Source organism: Xyrauchen texanus, chromosome 39, assembly GCF_025860055.1.
Source record: "Xyrauchen texanus isolate HMW12.3.18 chromosome 39, RBS_HiC_50CHRs, whole genome shotgun sequence".
Classification (NCBI taxonomy): domain Eukaryota; kingdom Metazoa; phylum Chordata; class Actinopteri; order Cypriniformes; family Catostomidae; genus Xyrauchen; species Xyrauchen texanus.
The window spans coordinates 11,604,061-11,616,315 of NC_068314.1; the positions used below are offsets into that span (position 1 = coordinate 11,604,061).

The 12,255-nt window shown below is 38.6% G+C and overlaps 1 protein-coding gene across 8 annotated transcripts in view; it reads left to right on the forward strand.

Annotated features, from left to right (window-relative positions):
* Positions 1 to 12,255, forward strand: part of znf740a (zinc finger protein 740a) — a 72,947-nt gene that overhangs the window by 7,791 nt on the left and 52,901 nt on the right. For all 8 annotated transcript variants that reach the window (XM_052111003.1, XM_052111006.1, XM_052111008.1 and 5 more), the window contains exon 3: positions 6,220 to 6,411. In XM_052111003.1, coding sequence (XP_051966963.1) covers positions 6,220 to 6,411 — 192 coding nt within the window. The remainder of the gene's footprint in view (positions 1 to 6,219; positions 6,412 to 12,255) is intronic.

Genomic DNA, 12,255 nt, shown 5'->3' on the forward strand with positions numbered 1-12,255 from the left:
TGATGCAAAAAGACAGAGTTGGAGAAAATATGTATCTAACCTAACAGCAAATACACATCACCAAAAATCTGGAACCTGATTCGAAAGATGAAAAACAAATATGAAGACTCTCGAATCCGACACATCAAGCATCAAGGCACTCTCGTAACTATGATTCAAGAAATAACCAATATATATTAGCAAAATCTTTTGAAAAGAAGTCTCCATTTGACAACTGCCTAACAGAATTCAATAAGATACGTATACAACATGAACAGAAACTTCTGATTTTCCACTCAAATAACACTGTGCCTTAAAATCAACCCTTCACTACAGTGGAACTTTCAAGGGCTATCAAACGTTCCCATAATACTTCAGTTGGACCAGGCAGAATCCATTACGAATTTCTGAAGCACTTACCACATACAATACTACTACTCCTCTTGGAGATTTGTAATAATGTTTGGAAAACAGGGAATATACCACCTTCGAGGCAAGTAATAATTATTCCCATCCCTATACCAGGTAAAGACCCTTCTGACGTAAACTACCGTCCAATAGCTCTGACTAGCTGTCTCTGCAAAACCATTGAGAGAATGAGCATTCTTTCAGTGACTTTATTCAGCATCAAAATCAATAGTATAATCAAAGTTATTGACCCCCAAATTTGTCGAAGTTTATATGTTGACGACCTGTGCATATGCTATAGAGGGAAAAACGTGAAAATAGTTGAATGACAGCTACATCTATGCATAAATAAAATAAACAACTGGTCAATAAAGAACAGATTCAGATTTTCCAAAACAAAGTCAGTATGCATGCATTTTTGCCTTCTCCAAACCTTACACCCCGACCCAGAGTTGAGTACGGAAGGAGAACCCATTAAAGTAGTGAATTATTTCAAATTCTTAGGCTTTGTCTGTGATTATAAATTCACCTTTGTCCCACAGATGAAGATGTTGAGTAAATAATTTTTTTAAACAAATAATATTTTAAAAGTGCATGCCAATACAAAATGGGGTGCGGACACTACCATTCCTTTACATCTCTACAGAACATTAATTATGGCATATTTCCACTGCACATTACAGTTTGGCTTGAAAAGGCGAAGGCCCTATTGTTTTCGTTAGGCTATTATTTTTCTTACGACTATTCAGGCACTTTTGGGGCTCTTAACGTGCTCAAACTCTTGAAACTTTGCACACGGGTCAGAACCCGTGGCCATTAGGGCCGGGCTGAAGCTGGTACCCGGGCGTGGCAGGGGGGCTCAACAGCGCCCCCTGGAACAGGGTCCGAAAACTTGGTCCATAAATCAGACACGCTTGCATGTAATAATATGAAACTTGGTACACATAGATCTCATCGTTTCATATATCCTTCATACTTTTACTTTTTACCCCAGCCCAACAGGAAATCGTCTATTTAGGGTTGTTTGGAAAACGCATGCAATGGAATTTGAAATACTCCTCCTACAGAATTCCACCAATTGCCACAAAACTCGGTCAGCATGAAGTCAAGACATTGAGGATGAAAAATTGCCAGCGGATTTTTGATATCTCGAACGGTTTGGCCGTGGCGAAGAAACGAAATGATGGCGCGAAAAGAGAAACAGGAAGTGTGTTATAACTTCTGCATACATTAATTGATCTCGATGAAACTTCAGCAGTGTGTTCGCTGTAAGAGGCCGATCACATGGATGTGACTATTGTGAGTCAAAGTTATAGCGCCACCAACTGGCAGAAGGAAATGTGTCACTTTCAAAATGCTTTGAAATCACCCTCTTATTTTTACCCGATTTACTTAAAACTTTAGGTGTATAATGTAAACACACGGCAGATGTAGACATGTGAAAGGATTATTGATATCTTAGATACCTGTTGACGCGGCAACGCTTCAAACTTGAATATTCTTTTTTGATGCTTTTGAGACTCTTAGCATACTTGAAATTGCATGAAACTCGACAGACACATCACATTTATTAGCCAGTAGACATGTGCAAAGTTTCAGAAACTGGCATTGTGCAGGGGCTCAGTAGCGCCACCTTTTGACAAAAGTGGGGGGTTGGTTTCATACTTTGACCTACAGTCACAAAACTCAGTAATTATATTGTTCTCATCGAGCCGGACAACTTTCTAATTTACAGTAATTAGCTCAGACCAACAGAAAGTCAGATATTTTGGTTTGAATGTGGATGTTTTGGAGAATTTTCTCTCCCTCTCTCTCTGACCCTACGTCTCTCTGTGTCTGTGGGGAGGGGGATGATTTGGCTGTTGAGTGAGAATGCTTTTATTTTAGTTTTTCAAGGTTTTGGGGCCCTTAACGTGCTCAAACTTTGAAACTTTGCACACAGGTCAGAACCCGTGGCCATCAGGGCCGGGCTGAAGATGGTACCCGGGCGTGGCAGGGGGGCTCGACACCGCCCCCTGGAATGGGATTCGAACACTTGTCCATATATCAAACATGCTTGCATGTACTAATATGAAACTCGGTACACTTATATATCTCATCGGGCCGAACAACTTTCTTGCTCTAAGTTTTACGCCAGCCCAACAGGAAGTCGGCTATTATGGGTTGTTTGGAAACACATGCTCTGGAATTATATATATTCCTCCTAGAGAATTAATCCAATCGCCACCAAACGCGGTCAGCATGAAGTCAAGACATTGAGGATGCTACATTGCGGACGGATTTTTGATATCTCGAACGGTTTTGGCCGTGGCGAGGAAATTAATTTATGACTAAAAAGGACACATAAAGTGTGTTATAACTTAGTTGGTTCTATCTACAGTTACAAAACTCGGCATGTATATTGTTCTCGTCAAGCCGAACAACTTTCTAATTTACAGTCATTAGCTCCGACCAACAGAAATACAAATGAACTTTGAAGCTCCAAAAAGCACATAAAGGGAGCATAAAAGCAAGCCATACGACTCCATTGGTATAATTCATGTCGTCTTAAGTGATCTGATCATTTTAGGGGAGAACAGAACAAAATATAACATGTATACAGTATATATAAATATAACATCTTGCTGTGGCGAGGAAACGAAATGATGGTGCGAAAAGAGAAACAGGAAGTGTGTTATAACTTCTGCATACATTAACTGATCTCGATGAAACTTCAGCAGTGTGTAAATTATAATTACATTACTAAACCTGTACAAAGACCTCCAGATAAATACTGGCCTTCTGGATTAACACATTTAAGTGCTGCAAAAGATATTGACCTATGACATCCTATGACATTAAAAATTATTCTACATTTGAATTACCTCATAGATGTGACTATTGTGGTTCACGGTCATAGGCCCTGTCCCAAATGGCACACTTCATATGAATTTTCAGTCTTGTGTACTTATTTCATGTGTCCATTAACTCCATGAGACCGTAGGGTGTCTCATTTTTCATTTTAGGTATCAGAAGAGTGCTCACGCATACTTTGTGGTTGATATGTGCCCTCGATGCACACTTTTGCAGAGCCCACACTGATGCAAGCTCTACAGCACACATCTTCTCGACAGTCAAAGTGAGTTTATGTTATTGCCCATTGTGCACAGCAACCCTAAAGGCACGGGGGTGGCGGTGCCACCGGCTTGGGCCCGCAATCGCTGCTCGCAGCTATATTTAAATTTTATTTGTCCTACACTGTTGGTAGGTCCGGAGTTTGCTGTGTGCAGCCAACAGCTGATACAGGTCCTGAAAGACTTTTTAGTTTTGTGGCATTTCTTTCTTCGCCAACGAGTGGATAGTCTGCACCTCGTTTATTGACCATGGCGTTGTTTTGCACACAGCCGTTTTTTTCTCACATGTCGAAAGTCGCGTGAACAAATGCTGTAAATACTGTTATCACAGTTGCTAACTTTAAAACTATAGTTTGATGATCCGTGTCGGAAATCCAGTGACGCTGCTAGTGACATTCTCTCTAACAATCAGTGATCTGCAGGATTTTGACGTCACATTTAGTATCGGCTCGGCTCGCTTGGAACCTCGGCAGAGGTGGTACTAAAAAAAAGTATCAGGTACGAGGTTCTATCCACAGTGGAAAACCCCTAAAAAGCGAGCAGAGCGACTGGATTACGGGAGCATTGTGTATAGTCAGGCACGGAAGTTATACGTTAGAACACTTGACACCATCAGGGAATAGGTCTAGCTCTTGGAGCCTTCAGAACATGTACCATTCAAAGTCTTTTACAGAAGCCAGTGAACCTCCCCACCAGAATAGGTGTCTGAAACTGGCTTTAAAATATGCAGTCAACCTCAAAGCAAATCTAAGTAATATGACACCAGTATTCCAATCAGAATGTTCTTATCTGTATGAAGCTAGACCTAAAGTGATCAAACCTTTTGGAATATGGATTAAACCATACTTGGAGAATTTGAATGTCAAACTGGACCACAGAAGACTTCATTTTTGGCCTGTTCCCCCCTGGACCTTGAAAGAAGCAACTATTATTATGGCACTGGCACAAATAAAAAATTTAGAAACACTTCCCAACATGTATCAACAGGAATTCTTGGAACTGAAATGTAGTTTCCCACTCCATAGTACATTATTCACGAATGGATCCAAAATGGATAAGTGTATCAGCAGCAGTAGTGATTAGAGATCAACAATTTGGCCATTCCAGAACAGAGCTCTAATCTTCACAGCTGAGGCCCGAGCACTGCTTCTGGCACTGGAAAACATTGAGCTGGTTCGAGGACAAAACGTTTTAATCGCTTCAGATTCAAAGTCTTGCCATCAAGCACTTGAATCCACGGAGACCAATCATCCCATAATCATAAACATTTAGACTAAAATACATTGATTACAGACGAAGGATTTTAACATTATACTCTGTTGGTGCCAGGACATATTGGTCTAGCAGGAAATGAAAAAGAAGATATTGCTATAAAAGAGACATTAAACTTGGAGATCTCAGAATGTTTGATACCACCCTCTGACCTCAGGCCATTAATAAACTCATATATCACCAATAAGTGGCAATCAGAATGGAATGAGTGCAACAGCAATACATTATATGAAATGAACCCCAGAATCCAAAGAAATGTCTAAAAATTTTAAATCTAGGCATGACCAAATAGTGTTTACCAGATGCCGACTGGGCCATTCAAGACTAACACATGCGTTTTTACTGACTGGTGAAGATCCTCCCATATGTATACCTTTCCAAACCCCTATGACCATCAAGCACATTTTACTGAACTGTAACACTTTTGAAACAGAGACTTGTTTAATAGATATTTTTAAAAAGTACCATCTGAACAGATTTGACAGTTTTTGTCTTGTATACATTTTAAGTGTCTTATTTAATACTGTAAATATTTTTTGATGAACCTTTGTTTGCCATGTGAATAGCCGGGTTGTTGATATGGCGTTAAAACTAACTAAATAAATAAATACATTTCCAATCTACATAGTTTAATGTCATCAAATCCTAACTTCAAGAGGCAATCAGATTATGTTTACACCTCGTTTCTTGCCAATGTTTCAAACTCACACCCTGTCAACACCAGACGTGAGCGGCATGATGTGCCAAAAACAAATAGATCCCATTACAATCAATGAAGCTGTCTACACTAAGAATAAATGGATGTCTTGTTCCATTTTGCGCTGCACACACTGGCACTACTCCTGCCAACAAGACAAATAAACTGCTTAGAATGTTTGCATCAACACGTTCAGTGTAGACAGCCTCTAGCTGGTGGGACGCATTGCCAGATGCTGTATTTTTTCCTTACCATAAACACTCAGCAGGTCCTGCTCAGCAGTGTTTGTCCATCTATCCATTTTGATTTGAAAAGCCAACAATAGCATTGACTCAAAAGTTTTAACAAAGGTTACAACCAGACTTTTAAAAATGCTTGATAATGGCTGTCTGGTGGCTGATAATGCATTTTTCTGGACCTACGAGAAGTTTGTTCTTCTGACTCCACCAAATAGTTCCCCATTGCAGGTAATTTACCACCTCAGCAGCAAATACTAAAAGTTTCCTGGTTTGGTTTAGGTTTTAGTTCCATGTGGAACTAGTTCATATGGTGGAAAAACAAGGAGAACCTGAAATAGTCTTAGGAACTAGAAAAAGTTCCTGCAGTGGAAAAATGCCTATGTACTCATGGGTTAGTCTGGAGCCCTGGCTTAGTGTTAAAAATATTATATATATATGTTATAAATTATGCACTTTCAGGAACAAGAGCTCATGTTATGTTCTAAATTCTGTTTTGGTGTTGTGTTTTAAGGCAGGGCTTTTAGGATGTGAAGCAGTGCTGTCCAGCATGGCTCTGATGCAAGCCAGCTCAATGGCAGTTCCGAAGAAAATGATGTCACCGCTGGGTCCAGCGGCGGGCCACGGTTCAGCCCAGAGAGATCCGCAGGACCGAGTGACACAAGGACACATGGTCTTACCGACAGGCATGACCTGCCCTCCACTGGTTAGAAGACAAATTCAAAGAGTTCCTGAAACTCTATTTAATGTAGAGCTAAAAATTGCTTATTTTGTTCTTAATGGTTGTATATTAACTTATTTAGTGTAGAGAATTGTTATTTTCATTATCGTAGTGCCAAGAAAGTATTCTCTAACTAGTGATAGACCAATATTTGGCAATTTGTTACTGCCTAATCAGCCAATTAACAAAATGTTGTCAGTTCTTGTTAGTGAAAAAGAAACTATTTCAGTTTCCAAATATATTTCAGTAAATTTTGATTTACAATGGAATTAATGAATTAAAAGATATGTTTTCAGGATCAGCTATTTCAAAACCCATGTTTGCTGACCATTACATTAATGGTTCTTAACTGGTTGATGCAACCCAAAACTGGATTTCATTAGTGTTCTGATAGGGTTATGGACAGTGTGGGGCATGTAAAATGCAAATATTAAAATGCACCTGACCATACAATTACGAATAATAAATAGTAGGGGTCGGCTATATATATATATATATATATATATATATATATATATATATATATATATATATATATATATATATATATATATATATATATATATATATATATATATATATATATATTTTTTTTTTTAAATATCACAACATCCTTGAAATGTTTGGTCAATAATTATTTATATCATGATATGCAAATTGTTATGGAAAGTGATTCAAAAACTTCTGAGAAAAGGATTTGTTTTGGATTAAGACTTCTATTGGAGACTATATACTAGATATGATTGCCCGTTTGACAGGTGGAATTTCATCATTCTTGAGGTACTTTACTCCATCACTTCTCTCTCCATGTTTGCAAAAGCACAGATACTGGTAGGAAAGCTTGATGACTTCTGCAACAGAAACTATGGAGAGAGTTTATTAACGAGCTCTTCCTCATTGCAAAGTAAAGAGAAGAAATTTAGTGTGTTCATTTTAACAAATGCAACTTGATTTTAAAAATGTTTTAGTTTATAAGGAAAATAAGGGATAGTTCACCCAAAAATGGAAATTCTCTCAACATTTACATTATTCACCCTCATGCCACCCCAGATGTGTATGACTTCTTTCTGCAGCAGAACACAAATTAAGATTTTTAGAAGAATATCTCAGCTCTGTAGGTTCATACAGTGCAATTGAATGGGTTCCAAATATTTGAAGCTCCAAAATCCACATAAAGGGAGCATAGAGGTAATCCATATGACTCCAGTGGTTAAACCCATGTGTTCAGACATATTATAGGTGTGGGTGAGAAACGGATCAATATTTAAGTCATTTTTATCATAAAATCTTTTCCCTGCCCAGTAGAATGTGAAACACCAAAAACACAAAAAGAAAATGTGAAAGTGAAGGAAAAAGGACTTAAACATTGACCTGTTTCTCACCCACACCTATCACATTGCTTCAGAAGATATGGATTTAACCAATGGAGTCATATGGGTTAATTTTATGTGGATTTTGCAGCTTCTATATTTGGCACCCATTTTCTTGCATTGTATGGATTTACAGAGCTGAAATATTCTTCTAAAAACCTTCATTTGTGTACTTCAGAAGAATGAGGGTAAGTGATGAGAAAATTGTAATTTTGCAATGAACTATCCTTTTAACTAAGATTAAGAAGTGCTGTATTGTTCATTGTTAGTTCATTAATCCATGTTGTCAACAAATGAACCTTATTGTGAATTGTTCCGATAATTATTTTTTATTGATAGACAAAAATGCTTTCCTTCATTTTGACAGATAAAGAAAGATTTTTATCAGACATGAAATTGAACTAGCATGTTAGCTTTAATTTTAACCAGCTATACGTTTCTTTATTCTCTCTCGCTGCGTCTGTGTGTGTGCATGGCTGCAGCGCATGCATGCGCTCCAGAGAGTGGTCTGATTGATTATTCGTTGAGTGTAATAAAAACAAGAATTCATGTGAGCCGGAGACTTGCTAATAAATCTATTGTGATGTGTAATGTACAGAAGGTAGATATTAGACCTATTCTGTGGATTAAGAATGTGGATATAAACATAATATTAGACAACCCAAACAAGACCAAAACTATCTGATAGCATAAACAAAGCACATAATGAAAATACCTGTACAGTCCAGAAATAAGAAATGTAACAGGTGTGTTATGAGGATCATATGAAGTAGACTGATTTCAATGTCAACTTCGATCTGATCAACTCCTCTAATAATAATAATAATAGCCAAAGTGATTTTGCTTCTTTTTCATAACAAGCGCCATTAGCATATGAAATTAATGTTTACGCATTAATATATTAATTAAATGTAGCCTGTACTTCGATTTTGGATACTGAGCAGCTCATGATTTCCAGCCAGGTGTGTATCCTGGGGTTTAACAAAGATGATTGCGTTTCATTCAGCGCTTCACCTCTAAAGGTGAAGTAATAAGAGAATATATACAGGTGAAACTCGAAAAATTAGAATATCGTGCAAAAGTTCATTAATTTCAGTAATTCAACTTAAAAGGTGAAACTAATATATTATATAGACTCATTACAAGCAAAGTAAAATATTTCAAGCCTTTATTTGATATAATTTTGATGATTATGGCTTACAGCTTATGAAAACCCCAAATTCAGAATCTCAGAAAATGAGAATATTACATGAAATCAATAAAAAAAGGATTTTAAATACAGAAATGTCGGCCCTCTGAAAAGTATAATCATGCATATGTACTCAGTACTTGGTTTGGGCCCCTTTTGCATTAATTACTGCCTCAATGCGGCGTGGCATGGATGCTATCAGCCTGTGGCACTGCTGAGGTGTTATGGAAGACCAAGATGCTTCAATAGCGGCCTTCAGCTCTTCTGCATTGTTTGGTCTCATGTCTCTCATCTTTCTCTTGGCAATGCCCCATAGATTCTCTATGGGGTTCAGGTCAGGCGAGTTTGCTGGCCAATCAAGCACAGTAATACCATGGTCATTGAACCAGGTTTTGGTACTTTTGGCAGTGTGGGCAGGTGCCAAGTCCTGCTGGAAAATGAAGTCAGCATCTCCATAAAGCTTGTCTGCTGAAGGAAGCATGAAGTGCTCTAAAATGTCCCGGTAGACGGCTGCGTTGACTCTGGACTTAATAAAGCACAGTGGACCAACACCAGCCGATGACATGGCTCCCCAAACCAACACAGACTGTGGAAACTTCACGCTGGACTTCAAGCATCTTGGATTGTGTACCTCTCCATTCTTCCTCCAGACTCTGGGACCTTGGTTTCCAAATGAGATGCAAAATTTGCTCTCATCAGAAAAGAGGACTTTGGACCACTGAGCAACAGACCAGTTCTTTTTTCTTTAGCCCAGGTAAGACGTTTGACATTTGAAGCCCATGTCCAGGACCCGCCTGTGTGTGGTGGCTCTTGATGCAGTAACTCCAGCCTCAGTCCACTCCTTGTGAAGCTCCCCACACATTTGAATGGCCTTTTCCTGACAATCTTCTCCAGGCTACGGTCATCCCTGCTGCTTGTGCACCTTTTTCTTCCACACTTTTCCCTTCCACTTAACTTTCTATTAATGTGCTTTGATACAGCACTTTGAGAACATCCAACTTCTTTTGCAATTACCTTTTGAGGCTTTCCCTCCTTGTGGAGGGTGTTAATGATGGTTTTCTGCACAACTGTCAGGTCAGCAGTCTTCCCCATGATTGTGAATTCAACTGAACCAGACTGAGAGACCATTTAAAGGCTCAGGAACCCTTTGCAGGTGTTTAGCTTATTAGAGTGTGACACTTTGAGCCTACAATACTGAACCTTTTCACAATATTCTAATTTTCTGAGATTCTGAATTTGGGGTTTTCATAAGCTGTAAGCCATAATCATCAAAATTATATCAAATAAAGGCTTGAAATATATTACTTTGCTTGTAATGAGTCTATATAATATATTAGTTTCACCTTTTAAGTTGAATTACTGAAATTAATGAACTTTTGCACGATATTCTAATTTTTCGAGTTTCACCTGTATAATAATCAGGGTTTTTAATAAGGGGAAAAAGTAATAGATAGATCTACATTTTGAGGCTGTCCAACTGGTAATGTACGTTTACCTACCCGTCACCGCCGGGTCTCTGCCGCCTTCAGCAGGTGTCTGTCTTTCCAGCCGGGCTGTGGTTCTTTGTCTTGTCCTGCTGGTGCTGATGCTCAGGTTCATCTGAAATAGCAAGGCTGGATGTTGTGCTAAACTTCGCTAGCATCACCGCAGGCACCGCGCTAAATAAAGGCTCTTTATGGTTGGAATATTTCTCCTAATTAAATCCTCTCTGCTATCCTTCTCACTTTTAGCTTTCCATTTTGTGGCTCCACTGCTCCACCGTTTTTTATCCATGTTGTTTGTTTTTTCAATGTCCTCAATTCTCTTTTTTCACACTGTCTTCTACCGCGGTCTTGCCGCTATCAACAGTTTCAGCGGTAACCTGACTCATTGTCATCATCAGACACAGCCGACACAGCCAAAAAACTGATCATGATACTTTTTTGTGTCCAAATAAATGATTGTTAACGCACATACACACAAACACACACTCATTATTTAATTTTATTTTAACTTAATTTTAAATAAATAATAAAAAAAAAAAAAGGATGAGGCCACACAGTTAGTGGGGTCTTGGAGGCCTCCTACAGGTCGGAGGCCCCCGGGCACCGGCCCAATCGGCCCGGTGGTAAATCCGGCCTTGGTTTCACATTGCAAGTTTGAGCAGCACATGAGCTGAGATTTTTTTTTCCAGCGCCCATGTTAACAGGTTACAACAGGGATCCCCAAACTGTGAAATGTTTGACCAGCCCAAAGAAAGATACCTGTCACACATTTGACTGGCCCGCACTGGAAGCACGAGTCTGCTCTGGTGGCTTTTCATGCCTGTAAGACTGAATATAGCGTGAGCCAATAGCAGTCAATTTCGGGCTGTTTTGGAAGATACCATTAGTTTCACCTGTTGAACGAATACGCCCCTTCACTGAAGTTCAAGTCGATCATTTTTGTCTAAATGAGAGAGACATTTCATTCATGAAGGAACTGAACGTACTGGTACACTCGTCCACAAACGAAATGCATACATAAGTCATCATTAACAAGAATTAACTAATCTGACCAAATCTTTTTGGTGAGCAGATTAAAAAGACGCTTCTCTGAAATTAATTTTAATCATCAACACTACTGGATAGAGTACCTGAGTACAAGTTCTCTGAGCCAATGGATGGATCCACTGATGAAGTAGGCTACATTTTTATATTTCACACAGAATAAGTTATTTCTTGTTAGCCTACAATAGAAAAACATAATGAAAGTTCTATTAAAATTACTGGACCCCCCACCTAAAGGAAGTTGCTAAGAAATGTATAGATACAATACATTTACCAATATTAAAATCATGTTCTGTGAATTGATTTTAATTGTAAAATGAATCCATGTAATAAAAGCAGAAAAATAATATCTCTGACAAAAAAGCAGTTGGCTCACACCAGCCCCCCTTGAAAACATAGCAAAGTGAAACAAAAAGTTTAAACTACAGTTTACTACAAGTTATGAGCCTAAAAATGTACTATTTTACATGGAGCGCAGGCATATAGGCTTAACAGCAATACCCAGTACTACCTTGAATGGACTTGTTCAACAGATGCACGCAACAGCTCGTATGGTTTGTAATTTCAGAACTTGACTCATTATTGTATTGACGATGGATGACAAGACTGATTGTGAAGTAACAAATTGCTCTCTGACCTTCAACATACATTTTATAAGGATTAAATAGCAAAGGAAAAAGCATGAGATGTAGTTGCTTCGGCTGTTGGTGCAGATGGTAAGGTAACTTAAAGAGATATCTCT